We start from the raw sequence: 16,794 nt of genomic DNA, 5'->3' as shown, positions 1-16,794 counted from the left end.
ATGGCTCCTGTTCCACCGGCGCATGGCGAGAAGCCAGAAGTTTACATGTATGAATTTTAAGAGGTGGCAACAAAAGATGTTTTACCTAACCACGTTGAACTTTGCGATGTTCTTATGTGAAGATGCCCCCTCTATATCTCAAGACAAGACTGATAAAGGAAAGATGGCGGCATATGATGTCTGGGGACATAATGACTTCTTATGTTGAAACTATATCCTCAATAGCTTGGATAACACTGTTATATGTGTATATTCCAATGACAACTGCAGAGGAGTTATGAGAATCTCTCGAAAGGAAGTACAAAATAGAAAATGTCAAATTGAAGAAATTTATCGTCGACAAATTCTTAGACTTCAAGATGATTGATTCCAAAACTATGACAACTCAAGTCCAAGAGTTGCAGTTGATCCTACATAATTTGCATGCCGAGGGCATGACAATGAATGAGTCTTTTCAAGTTGCCGCGATAATCGAGAAACTTCCACCTTCGTGGAAGGAATTCAAAACTTATCTAAAGCACAAGCGAAAGGAGATGGGACTTGAGGATCTGATTGTAAGACTGCGGATTGAAGAAAAGAATCGCAAGCAATCAGAATCAATAAAAATGCCTATATTTGCAAAGGCAAATCTGCTGGAACCAAACACTAACAAAAAAAAAAAGAAAGTATCCCAGCAAAGGACAGAGCCAAGGAACATGCCACAACTGTGGCAAACCGAATCATAAGGTCAGACTACCGACGTCCAAAGAAAGTCACTCAAGTACACATGACTGAAGATAAGTCAGTGCCAATAGATATGTCAGAATTTGACCTAACTGTCATTGTATTTGAAACCAACTTGGTGGACAGCCCGAGGTAGTGGTGGGTCGATATTGGTGCCACACGACACATTTGCTCTAACAAGGCCCATTTTTCAACTTATACCCCTATTAATGGGAGAAAACTAATTATGAGCAATTCTGCAACTTCCAACATTATTGGTCTTGGCAAGATAGTACTAAAGATGACATCAGGCAAAGAAGTGACATTAATTGATGTGCTTCATGTTCCCGACATTTGAAAGAATTTAGTATCAGGGTTGGTTCTTGTCAAAGTTGGATTCAGGCTAGTGTTTGAGTCGAATAAATATGTATTGACAAAAAATGGTCAATTCATAGACAGAGAGTTCATGGAGAACGATCTATTTAAAATGAATATAATGGTTGTACACTGTGAATTCAATGGCAATAAAATGATAAATTTTGCTTATTTGGTCGAGTGTTCTAATTTATGGCATGTTAGACTTGGACATAAATTATAACACTTTGCGACGATTTATGAATTTAAATTTATTGTCAACATTTAATGTTGATCAAACACATAAATGTAAAATATGTGTTGAAGTTAAAATGACAAAATTGTCTTTCCATTCAATGGAAAGAAGCATGACCCCTCTAGAATTAATTCATAGTGACATATGTGACTTAAAATTTGTGTAAACTAGAGGAGGCAAAAAGTACTTTTTACTTTCATTGATGATTACACTAGATACTGTTATGTGTATCTATTGAAAGGCAAAGATGAAGCCTTAGAAGCATTAAAAAATTATAAGAATGAAGTTGAGAATCAAATTCGTCAACGAATTAAAAGAATTCGAAGGGATCGAGGAGGAGAATATGATGGTCCATTTGATGAATTTTGTGTGGAATCTAGCATTATTCATCAAACGAGAATCGAACTCTTAAAAAATGATAAATGCTATGTTGATAAATTCGGGTTTACCCCAGAATTTATAGGGAGAAGCTATTTTATCGGCAAACTGTATTCTCAATAAAATCTCTCATAAAAGGAAAGATAAAACTCCTTATAAGTTATGGAAGGGTCATAAGTCTTCTTATAAATATTTAAAAGTGTGGGGGTGTTTGGTTAAGGTAAAAGTGCCTAAGCCAAAGCAAACAAAAATAGAACCAAAGACAATTGATTACATTTTTATTGGATATATCAATAATAGTAGTGCATATCAATTTTTGGTGCACAAATCAGCAATCCTTGATGTACATGTTGGAACAATAATTGAATCAAGGAATGTTGTATCTTTTTAAGATATTTTTCCTTGCAAAGATAGGAAAGAGAAAAGTTCAAATAAAAGAATTTATGAAACTGCGAGTAATCTTGGAAATAATGAAGAACCAAGACGCAGCAAGAGGGCTAGAATAGTAAATTCATTTGGTCTTGACTTTATGACTTATATGTTGGAAAATAAACCAAGGACAATAAGCGAAGCCTTATCAAGTCTTGAGACTCTTTTGGAAAGAAGCCATCAATAGTGAAATAAATTCCATTATGCAAAATCATACTTGGGAATTGGTGGATATTCACTTAGAATCAAGCTTTTAGAATGTAAATGGATCCTAAAGAAGAAATATAAGACTGATGAAACTATTGAAAATACAAGGCAAGACTAGTGACAAAGGGATTCAAACAAAAGAAAGACCTTGACTTCTTTGATACATATTCACCAGTAACAAGGATTACATCCGTTCGAGTACTCATTGTTATTGTTGTAATATATAACCTTGAGATACATTAAATGGATGTGGAAACAGCCTTTCTAAATAGTGAATTAGAAGAAGAAATATTTATGGAACAACCTGAAGGGTTTGTGGCTCCAAAACAAGAAAATAAGATGTGTAGACTCGTGAAGTCACTGGGTTAAAACAAGCACCGAAACAGTGACATGAGAAATTTGACAAAATTATGATGTCAAGTGGATTTAAAATAAACGAGTGCGATAAATGCATATATATATCAAAGGCACACCTGAGTCGTTTGTCATTATCTGTCTATATGTAGACGATATGCTCATCATGGGTAGTAATCATGATATAATCATGACTACTAAGAAGATATTGACCAAAACTTTTGATATGAAAGATATGGGTATAACAGACGTTATACTCGGGATTAAGATCAATAAGACATTAGATGGAATTATCCTTTCACAGTCTTATTATATTAAGACAGTACTAAGGAAATTTAATGTATATGATCTTTCCCTTGTAAAAACACCGATGGACTTAAGCTTGCACTTAGCTAAGAATCATGGTGAATCTGTATCCCAATTGGAATATTCGAGGATAATTGACAGTTTGATGTATATCACTAATTGCACACGTCCAGATATTGCCTATATGGTTAACAAATTAAGTAGATTTACGAATAATCCAAATGATGATCATTGGAAGACATTAGGCTTCTTAAATATTTAAGACATACCTTAAAGTATGGATTACATTATACGAGATATCCAACGGTACTAGAAGGTTATTGTGATGCAAATTGGATATCTGATACAAAAAAGTCTAAATCCACTAGTGGATATGTATTTACCATTGGTAGTGGAGCAGTGTCATGGAAATCCACGAAACAAATCTGTATAACTCGATCAACTATGGAATTTGAGTTTATAGCCTTGCATAAAGTCGCAGAAGAAGCAGAATGATTTCGTAACCTCTTAGAAGATATCCAATGTTGGGAAAAACCAGTGCCTGGAGTGATGATATATTGTGATAATCAATCGACAATTGTAAGGGTACAAAATAGTTGGTATAATGGTAAGTCACAATATATTCGTCGACGACACAATACCATTAGGTAGTTGATCTCTAACGGAGTTATCTCTGTTGATTATGTCAAATCAAAAGATAACTTGGCGGGTCCTTTTACAAAATGATTAAATAGAGATCAAATACACTGCATACCAAGAGCAATGAAATTAAAAATCTACAAACAAGAACATTCATAGTGGTAACCTAACCTTGTTTATTGGAGATCCCAAGATCTTGGTTCAATGGGATAACGAAATTATGAAAGTTCATGTGAGCACTTGAACTAGTTCCCCTCTCATTCCTAGGATGGAAAAGTGTTACCTACGATATGTAGTGAGGTTAAGTTATAAACTTTTAATGACTCCTATACTTGAAAAAGTAGAGTACGGTAGGATACTCTTTATAGGAGGTCACCTATATAAGTATGAAGCTGGCCGCTTTAATGAAATACTTATGAATCCAAGATGTTGTCCATGGCCAAAACGGACAAAACAGTGAGAACTATAAAGAAGTGAGAGAAGTTATTGTGTAGGTACCATTATCTTGGTTTACACGAACGGCTGAGTAGTTCAAGACATCATCTTCGCTAAGCAGCTTAGTAAATTTGATGGCACTCTACTACGAAAGGTTCAAAGCCACAAGCTACCTTTCCTGATCCAATAATTTTTCAATTGAACTCTCCTTAGGTGATAACATGCATGCATAAATTTTCATTCATGTGGGAGATTGTTGGAAATTTAAAGCGAATGAGAAATTAAATCTAGATCGTTGGATCAAGATTGACAAATCTTGTTCATCCAACTTGAAAGGTTTAAGTGCCCTTTGGATGACTCAATCACATCCATTGATTTATAAAAGATGGCATCTAATGAAGAGGTAGTGTATCTCTTAGGAAATGATGCGATCTATATCATCCAATTCAAAATGGATGGATGAGATCTAATTGAACCAAGAGGTTCTTATACCCCTTCATTTAGTACAAATAAGATCCCTCACAACCTTATTTCAATCACTCAATTCCTTTTAAGCAAAGCAAACATTGCATTCCATACTTGCATTGGAGAGTTCAAGAAGTTTCTTCGGTTTGGAGGTCTTGCGATTTGTAGTGTTGCTATCGCAAGATATAATCGTTGTATCTTGAGAGACGATTGTCGTGTTCAGTGAGCACCGTGTGCGGGACAAATTCATCTTAAAGAGATAGAGTCTAACTCTAGTCTCAATTTTGTCAAAACGGTAGGATACCGTCATTCTACCCACGCTCAGATTGCACCACTACAAGAGATCCCAACAGAGACTGCATTCGTACTGCTGCACCATAGTGACTTGATGACAGGAGAACAATGGTGCCAAAATGTCACGTTCCTACCATTGCCAATGCCAAAATGTTGTTCGGGTATTGTCATAAGAGGCTTGTGGAAAGATACATAACTATTTGAAAGAAGGCTGAGCCTGAATCAGCCCATTAGTTGCACCATGCTTGTCACTAAACAGATACTGCAATTTGTTTATTCTGGAAAATTTTCCTTCTAAAAACGTTTTCATGAAACGAAAGACACATATTGAAGAAAGACTGAGCCTGAATCAGCCCATTAGTTGCACCATGCTTGTCACTAAACAGATACTGCAATTTGTTTTTTCTGGATAATTTTCCTTCTAAAAACGTTTTCATGAAACGAAAGACACATATTGAAAGAAGACTGGGAAACAACTCTTAGTTGCCATATTTCTATCTCTGGATAGCTGACTTGCAATTAGGTCACATGTGCAAACCTTTCCCTTAATTATTTATTACTTAAGTATCTTTTTTTTATATAATAATTGCATTAGTCTATCAGTTCAGTTTAATATCATAAAATAATATGCCTTCATGTTCTCCAATTCTGATCCTTTATTTGTGTATATGATTAAACAGCACTGAAGATGATCCTTACAGTCAAGTTGCATCAAATCTTGTTGCTGGTGGCAACTTGGAGCAAACCATCAAACAAATTCTTGACATGGGTGGGGGGGCTTGGGAAAGAGACACTGTTATTCGTGCCTTGCATGCTGCATATAATAATCCTGAGCGTGCAGTCGAATATCTATACTCTGTAAGATCCACTTATGCATTGTGCTTGTCTCGCTTGTTAAAAAACATGTTGAATGCCTTTTCCTCCAAATAGTTATTGTTCTTGTTTGTGTACGATGTCACTTCACATTCTCCAGCAACGTCATCATCATTAACGCTATCATCAAGCCATGTTTGTCCTAACTATCTGAGGCTAGACTGCATGAATCTCATTCTCCATGGAGCTTTATCACATCGTACAATAACATTGAGTACAACTTATATTGGCAATAAGACCAACTTTTCTCAATTGTTCCCCCCCCTGCAGATTTCTAGACATGATTGTCCCATAATCTTTTTTTTTTTTGTTATGCAAATTTTGTTTTATAAGATCCGAACATATGTCAGGGTATTCCTGAGAATGCCGAAGCCCAAACCCTTGCACAGGTACCTCCTAGCGGGCAAACTCTCAGTTCTACAGTCGAAGCTCTGCCATCAGTTCAGTCTTTGGTTCCTTCTAGTGGTCCTAATTCTAGCCCTTTGGATCTCTTTCCCCAGGTAACCACGGCATATATGCTTCAGTCCATTCTACTATTTATAAGTACGATAAGTGGGCATCACTATTATCCACAATTTATAGGGCCTTCCCAATTTTGGATCAAATGCTGGTGGGGGCAGCCTTGATTTTTTGAGGGATAATCCACAGGTGCCTGTAGTTTGTCTTATGCAACAAATTAAAACATTTGAACTGGAATTCTAACTTATTGTCTTATTTTACAGTTCCAAGCTTTGCAGGCTTTGATCCAGGCAAATCCACAAATCTTACAGGTTCTTTCATTGCTTCCATTTAGCATGTCTTTTTGTTTCGTGTTTTTTGCTCTATCAAATAATATCTTGTTTTCAGCCCATGCTGCAAGAGTTGGGGAAACAAAATCCTCAGTTTATGAGGATCTTTCAGGAACATCAAGGAGAGTTCCTTCGATTATTAAACCAACCTGCTGAGGGTACTGAGGCTGAGGGGTAAGGAAAATTAACTTCATTTCGTTCACCTCGTTTCACGTATGCATATCAAATTTACTTACTTCTATTAATCAATGGAAAATAGAAATCTTCTCGGTCAATTGGATGCTGCAATGCCAGAAGCCCTTGTTCTCGTCACTGATGAGGAGCGTATAGCCATTGAACGTGTAAGTTGGTCTTCTTTATATTTGACAGATTTTTTTTCCTGTTTTTTTTCCCTATTATGTACCTGCTCCTTAGTAAATTTTTTTAGTCATCCTGAAACATTGCTGTGCCAGTTCCATGTTTCTCTCTTTTTTTTTTTTTTTTTTTTTTTGACGTCATGAAGCATATGCCCCCACCCCTGCTCATTGGCAAAGAAGGATAATTGTCATTTAGATGTTACAATTCTAACAAAAGCTTCATCCTCATTTTATGTCAGTTCAGTCTTTATAAGAGACAATACAAGGTTGAGCTCTGTATTAGCATTCCACAAACAGGAGAGAAGTGTTGGTATGAATAGTTGTCTACACAATAGCTTAAATGAAATATTTCTCAGTTTCTAAGAAAAAATATAGTTTCCAAATCTTTTAAAAAATGTAGATCCGCTACATTAATGGCTCCCTAGTGTCGGCCCCACGGATATGGAGGGAGGTATATACAGGTACACAGGCATCGATTGCATGGTGAAGTAAATCTCAGGTCGTCAGTTCATGAGAATCGACCCCTAGCCATTACGCCATAGAGTGGATGGTCAGTGGTGTTCAAACAACTTGGTCAACCTATTAGAAATCCATTATTTTATGATGATTGATACTTTGTGTGCGCAACATTTCCTTATTTGTGACTATGGATTAAAATATCATACCGAGTTGGTTGAAACAAGCAGAATATTTTATTCTGCTTACCGACTGGCACCGGCACGATCCATCACCAACTCCAACAATAGCCGCGGAGGCATCACGTGACCCAACGGCATCAGAAGAGTCACACTAGCGGGAGGATTTTTTTAATTAAAATTGAGAACTTTGTTGATTATCTCAATCAACTCCTAGCTATGATAGGGATAATTCAAAAAGGCTTAATTAAATTCTAATAAAATTATCTAATTAATTATATATATTTTTTATTTTAATTCTTAAAATATATAATAATTTATTATTATTTATTCATCTCTATATCTTTTTCCTTTTTAAAAAAGTTTAATTTTTTTTAATTATTATATTTTGTATTTTTAAAATACCAGGGAGGAATTGCGCAACTCCTACGGCCATGAAGGGGTCGTATGAGCGAACTAGGAGTTTTAATTAAATATTTAAATTGATTATCTTAATCAACTCCTATATATATATGATAGGGATACTTCTAATTAACTATATATTTTATTTATTTTAATTCTAAAAGTATAATTAATTAAATCACTAGAGGGGTCGCGTGAGCTAGATTGCCTCCGGTGTCTTAATTTTTAATTAAAACTTAGTTTAATAATTTCAATTAACTCTCAACTATAATATATATATATATATATATATATATATATATATATATATTAATTCTAAAAATATATAATAAAATTTATTTATTTATAATACAATTTAAAAAAAATCATATTTTTTAAATAATTGAAGGGGAGCCTTGCCGCAACGGTAACGTTGTTGCCATGTGACCAAAAGGTCACGGGTTTGAATCCTAGAAACTGTTGTGAAAAATTTACGCTAACACAGTAATCTATAATTGCACCAATAAATGACAAGCATGCAATAAACGGTAATAAGAGTAGGGTTAAGGAATTTGTGTATCTCCGGTTGAAGTGTCGGGCTTGCCGACTGTCTTTAGAGAATTTATTGTCGCCCACGGTGCAGAGGGTCTCCGGCAAAATTCTCCCAAGATCCGACAACCGCTCGCGCCGTTCGTAGGTGCACTCCAAGACAAACGCCGCACTCGGACTCAACCTCAGATCGCAGAACCAAGCCTCAGAACTTGGATAAGAAGAAGAAGAAGAAGAAAGCAGAGAGCAGAGGAATTCTTTGCTTTTTTCGGAGTGAGTTGCGTCGCTTCTCTTCCTCACGCGGACAGAACCGCGTCGGTTCACTTCCTTACGAGTCGTGTTCACGCGGACAGAACCGCGTCGGTTCACTTCCTCACGCGGGCAGAACCAAAACCAAACCCAAGTGCGCGCGGGTCAGAATCTAGAACCAGACCAAACCGGAGACTGGCAAAAACAAATCGGGCCGCCTGTAAGCGCGAGGCCCACGAGCTGGGGATTTGCACCCCCCCTGCGCGCGATAATCGCGTGCGTCGCACCCGGTTTATGGATTTCCGGTTTGAACTCCCCGAAACCACTTGATTTGGGCTTGGCCCGCACATGCGTGTAGGCCCCCTTCACATTGCTAAGCAAGGATGGAAGGGCTCCATATATAAGGCCTTCCAACCTTCTTTGCTTAGCAATGTGGGACTAAAATGCACGCACATATGCATTGCCAAAACAACAAATAGTTTGAATTAAAACACCAAATTCAACAATCCCCCACTAATTCAAAATATTTTTGGTCGAAAACAAAGATATGTTTTGAGGCTTGGTTGCAATGAGCTTTTAGTGAAAATACCTTCCGGTTTGAATTTTCACCTAAGTACACCAATCTTATTCACATAGGTTTGAAGAGAACTGAGTTTTAATCTTAAACCTTTTATATGTGAAGATCAATTAGTAACAACTCATCACTGGCGACGGTTGAATCCTTCTGGGTTGGTGCATTACGGCCATGCCACCGAATCTTGTTTCATAAGTGCTAAGGAGAGTTGCCTAGACCCCCCACACTGCGGCCCCACAGTTACACTTACATAGGTGAGTTCTCCAAGGATGTACTGCAAGCATCCTGTCATTAAGACCTTGAACTCATTAAGAGCTCCTAAGCTTATCCTTACTAGCAGTCAAGCATCTATCCAGGGAAGAGACTATGAGATTACATCTCAATCAATTTGATGCTTACGATTCATCCTTATAGCTTGTTTATACCACATTGAACCTACTTCTTGGGATCTCCAATCAGATAGGTTGGGTTGCCGCTATAGATGAATCTAGGACAGGCCTCAGTCCCATTCCCTTACTGGATCTCTTGATTTTCTCAGAATCAAGCCCTTTAGTGAGTGGATCAGCAATATTGTCCTTTGAATTTACAAAGTCCAATGACACCACTCCAAGAGATACTAACTCACGAATAGACTTTAATCGTATTTGTACATGTCTCTTCTGTTTCTGGTTATATTTGGAGCTTCTAATCTGAGCTATTGTTGTTTGATTATCACAGTGTACTGAAATAGAAGGTATTGGCTTCATCATCAAGGGAATTTCAGAAATAAGACCCTTCAGCCAATCAGCTTCAGTTACTGTGGTATCCAAAGTGATAGGATCGATGTACTCGGCTAGAGAGGGGGGTGTGAATAGCCGACCCCAAATCGTTCGTTTCTTTCTACAAATCAAGTTAGCGCAGCGGAAATAAACAATAGAAACGACAACGGAGAATAACAAACCTCAAACTCGTCGATGTAATGAGGTTCGGAGATGAAACTCCTACTCCTCGGCGTGTCCGTAAGGTGGACGAAGCCTATCAATCCGTCGGTGGATGAGTCCCCGGAAAACCGGTTAATAAGAACACTCCTTCTGGGTGGAGAAACCTCGCCACAGAAACTTCTTGCAACAGCAAGAAAGGTGTATAAAAATACAGCACAAAACAGAAGACAATATGAATGTACAAAACAAAGCTTGCCTACTGTTCTTGTCGACTGGAATCCGAAGCAGCAACTTCAGGAAACTCACAGCAGCAGCTGATCAGTCGAGGAAAGCTCACCCGAAGCTTCAAGAAGGAGCTCACACGAAGCTCAGTAAGCTAAGAGCTCAGCAAAGCTCGATCACAGTCAGGAGTAGGAAGAAGAAGAGCAACCCCACTGTAGAAGCCCTTGAACTCCTTTTATAACCTGCACTCAACCTGCACTGCACCTGCGAAGAACAGAAGACAGAAGACTAGCCGTTGTGAGCCAACGGCTAGTTCTGGACCGATCAGGCCCCAGTCTGATCGGTCCCCAGACCGATCTCACCTCTCTTACAGAGATGTGGCTGCGTCTCTGATCGATCGTGGAGACTGATCAGACTCCCTGCTGATCGGTCTCCAGACCGATCAGATGATTTATAGAGCCGTTCTGTTTGTTATTTGATCGGTCACCAGACCGATCAGATACTCAGGTGTATCGCTGGATCGGTCACCAGACCGATCCAGGTTTAGAGCTCCAGCCCTAAACCCTAAATGGTCCTGAGAACGAGCTACCGAGCCCTCTCTTGACCTAGTCCGGAGAACGAGCTACCGAGACCTCTCCGACTTCGTCCGGTCCAGAGAGCTACCGATCCTCTCGACCTAGTCAGGAGAACGAGCCACCGAGCCCTCTCCGACTTTCCGCCAAGTCTCCAACTTGGACTTTTCCTGCCAAGCTCCTCGCTGACTTTTCACTGATGTCCGGTCAACTTGACCCATCTGGATTTCCCTTGTCTGGTTTCACTCACCGGGACTTTCCAACCGCTGGCTTCACTCACCGGACTTTCCAATTGCCGCTTCACTCACCAGACTTTCACTAGCCCGGCTTCACTCACCGGACTTTCTCCAACTGCTCGGCTTCACTCACCAAGACTTTCCAACCGCCTCGGCTTCACTCACCGGACTTTCACCTGCCTGGCTTCACTCACCAGACTTTCCAACCGGCTTCACTCACCAGGACTTTCACAACTGCCCGGCTTCACTCACCAGGACTTTCTCCAACTGCCTGGCTTCACTCACCAGGACTTTCACTTTCACCTAGCTTCACTCACTAGGGTTTTCACCTGGCTTCACTCACCAGGATTTCCAATCTGCCTGGCTTCACTCACCAGGACTTTTTCGTCTGCCTGGCTTCACTCACCAGGACTTTCCAGTCAAGTATCCGGTCAACCTTGACCTACTTGACTCTTCTTCATTCAACCTGATCAGACCCTAATCAGTATCTCTCTGCATGGACAACTGCACCTGCATTGTTCATGTCTACATGTCTTTCTGTATTGTCAAACATCGAAACCATGACCAAGGTTTACGCTTGGTCAACTAGGTCAACCTTGACCTATTGGAAATTGTACCAACAATCTCCCCCTTTTTGACGTTTGACAATACCTTTAAGTTAGGCTAATCCAATAGCCTCAACTTTCTTCATGCCACTAGGTAATGAAACATAAGTTACAACCTTACATTCTCCTTCTAAGAAGGCAACCTCCTTCTTAGATAATAAAGGTCTAACTTAAACCCTTCATTCTCCTCCTATTGGCACACATCAACAAACTCTCCCCTTGAAGAGTAAGTTATCGTTGTTCACAACTTCACTCGTTGTGATCAACAAACTCTCCCACTAACTCCAATGTTCTTCCTTGAACATTCTCTAGACATTCTCCATTCTCCATTCTCCCCCTTTTTGACACACATCAAAAAGAGTGAATCAAGGTCAAGAGTTTCTTCCTAATGAAAGTCTCATACCTTTCATTGAAACCCTTAATTTCCCCCTTGATACTAATGTCAATAGTCAATTTAGTGATAATCCCATATCACTCATGACAACTTCCCCCTAAAGGTCAACTCCCCCTTGACCATTGCATCAACAATGTCTTGGAGAGTTTCAAACCTTTAGAATACCAACTCCCGAGCTGAAATTTCAGACAACCAGTTGAATTTCAGCAATTTGGCATGCCCTGATCGGTCACCAGACTGATCAGGCTCCCTCTGGATCGGTCACAGTGACCGATCCAGGCTCCCCTGGACCGATCAGAAACCCTTCTGATCGGTCCACAAACCTGATAAAGATCTGATAAGTTCTGATTTCTCTCCACGAAATTCAGAAACCTCTAGAAAATTACAGAAAATTCGAAAAATTGTGAAATTTTGAGGATACATTCCTCATACCACATACTATCATGGAAAAATAGTTTTATATGAAAATAACTTCCATTTTCAAATCTTGATACAAAGTTTAAAAACTTTGAAATAGCTCAAAGTTAACTCATCTTTGTATCACTTTGCTCAATGATGAATGCTATCGCTAGAAAAGCTTCATCAAGGTTTTTCAAATCAATTTTGAAATTATTTTAAACCCTTTAATTTGGGACCACAATCTTTGGGCTAAATGTACATGACTTGTACATAAGCTTTCCCTATGATCCCCAATTTTGAATTAGGCTCATCTAGGTACAAGAACTATGCACATTGATCCTAACTCATCATCCTAATATCTCACACACATCTAAGGTGTATCAAACACATCCAAGTCAATTTTGATATGAGATATGGGTTTAGGTTATCTTAGGCTAAGGTCTCATGCATTTTCTAAATATCAATTTTATCTCCATATCAAATTGTGTTTTTAACCTTAAATCAATTTCATTGATTATAAATGCAAGAAATGATGACATGACATAAAATGATATCATAAGTAAAAACATGTGCCAATGTCATGATGTCATGTCATAAAGTATGAAACTTAAATAAGGCATGACATATAACTAACCTAAGCATTATCATGACATGTCAAATGATAATAAATTAAATATGATGTCATGACATAGCATATGACAAACAATACATGGGAAATAATATATAAAGGTATAGAAAATACCTAATTCTAGCCTTAGTTGCCATTTTTGATGATTTTGATCATTTTGCCATAGGTTCTATATTTCTAAGTGTAATAGACCTAAAATCATATACCAAGGATTTTTAGATCACTATGTGCCAACTAGATTAACTCTAGAAAACTCCTCAAATTTGATTGGCACATTTTAATCACCTTAGGAATAATTTTTCATTTCATTTTCAAGGCTTGATCACACCTTGAAAAATCCTAAAGTGCCACCTTTTGCCATGATTAGGTTAACTACCTATTCAAGTAAGGTTGGCACATCCTAACTAATCTAGCGTGATGAAATCACACTCCTAGGAACCCAATACCTATTGGAGCTCATTGGGTTCACTAAGTATTCACTAGGGATGACTTCCCTAGCAACCCTTCTAATAACCCTCCTAGGCTTTGAAGCCTTGGTCATTTGGGACTCATCAAGATCAACTCTAGGGGTGACTCCCCTTGTGACCTTGGTGATGGTCTTCCTTGCCCTAGATTTTGTTCCATAATCGAATGGAACATCATGGTAAGTGGGCTTGACCACTTGGGACTTAGGTTTGTGACCCAAACCTTTCTTGTCCTTGGACATTGGTTTTTGACCCTTAAACCCTAGAGATGACTTCTCCAAGTTCTTAAGAGTCTTTTCCAAAGTATCAAGTCTTGACCTCAAGACTTGATTCTCCTTCTCTAATACCTCAATTTTTAATTTTTCTTTTTTCTTTGAGGTATTCCTAGGCATATGTCTAGATGATTTGGGATTTCTACCTAGATTTTCCTTAGCCTTAGATGGGTTAATTCTAGGGTTGACATTTCTAGTATTATCCTTATCTAGGTTAGCATGTTTGGCTCCTAAGCTCATGTATTGGTTCCTAAAGTTAACATGCTTATCATTCTTGACAATAGCAATAAGGCTACTAGCATGCATCCTACTAGAATTGCAAGAATGTGCCTTAGAGATTACCTTAGGGCTTGCCTTAGCTCCCCCTATCGATGTGCTCGGTCTCTTGTCCTTGTGAGATTGCCTTCCCCTCGGACATTGGCTCCTATAGTGTCCCTTTCGCTTGCATTGGAAGCACACCACGTGCTCCTTGCTCTTGCGTATCGGGACTCCGGCTTCCTTGATCTTTGGCGTCGGTGGAGTCTTCCTAACCCTCTTTGGACACTTACTCTTGTAATGTCTATACTCCCTACACTCAAAGCACATTATGTGTAATTTATTTGAAATTGAAATGCTTGAGTTACCTAGGGTTGAGGATGGATGAAGACTTTCTTCTTCATCCCTTCCGGAGGTAGAAGCTTCTTCCTCTTGCTCCATTCTTGAAGAAGAACTCTCCTCCTCTTCTTCCTTAGATGTTGAGTTGCCCTCAACTTCTAATTCCTCTTCTTCATGATGTGAGCTACTTGGCTCACTTGACTCCTCTTCATGACTTGAAGTGGAGCTTCCCTCATTGAACTTGGCCAAGTTGTTCCACAACTCCTTGGCATTGTTATATCCACCTACCTTAAACAAAATGTCATTAGGTAATGAAAATTCAAGAATTTTCGTTACCTCATCGTTGATTGTGGATTGGTGGATTTGCTCCTTCGTCCACTCCTTCTTCTCTAGGGTTTCTCCTTTCTTGTCCATCGGAGGCTTGAAACCTAATTGAACACAACTCCAATTTTCAAGGTTAGTCATAAGAAAGTACTTCATTCTTACCTTCCAAAACGCGAAGTCGTCGCGATCGTAGAAGGGTGGAATCGTGACATCTTCTCCAAATAGATCCATTCTCTAGCTCGAGCTCCCCCGGGTGTTGATCCAACGAAGAGCGACCTCGCTCTGATACCACTTGATAGGATCGATGTACTCGGCTAGAGAGGGGGGTGTGAATAGCCGACCCCAAATCGTTCGTTTCTTTCTACAAATCAAGTTAGCGCAGCGGAAATAAACAATAGAAACGACAACGGAGAATAGCAAACCTCAAACTCGTCGATGTAACGAGGTTCGGAGATGAAACTCCTACTCCTCGGCATGTCCGTAAGGTGGACGAAGCCTATCAATCCGTCGGTGGATGAGTCCCCGGAAAACCGGCTAATAAGAACACTCCTTCTAGGTGGAGAAACCTCGTCACAGAAACTTCTTGCAACAGCAAGAAAGGTGTACAAAAATACAGCACAAAACAGAAGACAATATGAATGTACAAAACAAAGCTTGCCTACTGTTCTTGTCGACTGGAATCCGAAGCAGCAACTTCAGGAAACTCACAGCAGCAGCTGATCAGTCGAGGAAAGCTCACCCGAAGCTTCAAGAAGGAGCTCACACGAAGCTCAGTAAGCTAAGAGCTCGGCAAAGCTCGATCACAGTCAGGAGTAGGAAGAAGAAGAGCAACCCCACTGTAGAAGTCCTTGAACTCCTTTTATAACCTGCACTCAACCTGCACTGCACCTGCGAAGAACAGAAGACAGAAGACTAGCCGTTGTGAGCCAACGGCTAGTTCTGGACCGATCAGGCTTCAGCCTGATCGGTCCAGGGAACATCTGATCGGTCCTGGGGACCGATCAGGCCCCAGTCTGATCGGTCCCCGGACCGATCTCACCTCTCTTACAGAGATGTGGCTGCGTCTCTGATCGATCGTGGAGACCGATCAGACTCCCTGCTGATCGGTCTCCAGACCGATCAGATGACTTACAGAGCCCTTCTGTTTGTTATCTGATCGGTCACCAGACCGATCAGATACTCAGGCGTATCGCTGGATCGGTCACCAGACCGATCCAGGTTTAGAGCTCCAGTCCTAAACCCTAAATGGTCCTGAGAACGAGCTACCGAGCCCTCTCTTGACCTAGTCCGGAGAACGAGCTACCGAGTCTTCTCCGACTTCGTCCGGTCCAGAGAACGAGCTACCGAGCCCTCTCTGACCACAGTCCGGAGAACGAGCTACCGAGCCCTCTCCGACTTTCCGTGCCAAGTCTCCAACTTGGACTTTTCCCGTGCCAAGCTCCCTGCTTGGACTTTTCACCAGATGTCTGGTCAACCTTGACCCATCTGGATTTCCCTTGCCTGGTTTCACTCACCAGGACTTTCCCACTGCCTGGCTTCACTCACCAGGACTTTCACAACTGCCTGGCTTCACTCACCAGGACTTTCTCCAACTGCCTGGCTTCACTCACCAGGACTTTCCAACTGCCTGGCTTCACTCACCAGGACTTTCCCACTGCCTGGCTTCACTCACCAGGACTTTCACAACTGCCCGGCTTCACTCATCAGGACTTTCTCCAACTGCCTGGCTTCACTCACCAGGACTTTTCCGTTTGCCTGGCTTCCCTCACCAGGACTTTCCAGTCAAGTATCCGGTCAACCTTGACCTACTTGACTCTTCTTCATTCAACCTGATCAGACCCTGATCAGTATCTCTCCGCATGGACAACTGCATCTCCGCATGGACAACTGCACCTGCATTGTCCATGTCTACATGTCTTTCTGTATTGTCAAACATCGAA

At 40.1% G+C, this 16,794-nt stretch overlaps 1 protein-coding gene across 3 annotated transcripts in view; it reads left to right on the top strand.

Annotated features, from left to right (window-relative positions):
- Positions 1-16,794, top strand: part of LOC122042770 (ubiquitin receptor RAD23d-like) — a 34,878-nt gene that overhangs the window by 13,264 nt on the left and 4,820 nt on the right. For 2 of the 3 annotated variants that reach the window (XM_042603073.1, XM_042603075.1), the window contains 6 exons: positions 5,500-5,677; positions 6,043-6,192; positions 6,275-6,340; positions 6,415-6,462; positions 6,539-6,654; positions 6,740-6,821. In XM_042603073.1, the coding sequence (XP_042459007.1) occupies positions 5,500-5,677; positions 6,043-6,192; positions 6,275-6,340; positions 6,415-6,462; positions 6,539-6,654; positions 6,740-6,821 (640 nt within the window). The remainder of the gene's footprint in view (positions 1-5,499; positions 5,678-6,042; positions 6,193-6,274; positions 6,341-6,414; positions 6,463-6,538; positions 6,655-6,739; positions 6,822-16,794) is intronic. The other variant, XM_042603074.1, reaches the window with a different exon arrangement.

The sequence above is a fragment of the Zingiber officinale genome, chromosome 2A, assembly GCF_018446385.1.
Source record: "Zingiber officinale cultivar Zhangliang chromosome 2A, Zo_v1.1, whole genome shotgun sequence".
NCBI lineage: Eukaryota > Viridiplantae > Streptophyta > Magnoliopsida > Zingiberales > Zingiberaceae > Zingiber > Zingiber officinale.
Note: the sequence above shows the minus strand (reverse complement) of the source record. Positions and strands in the feature narration are given on the sequence as shown.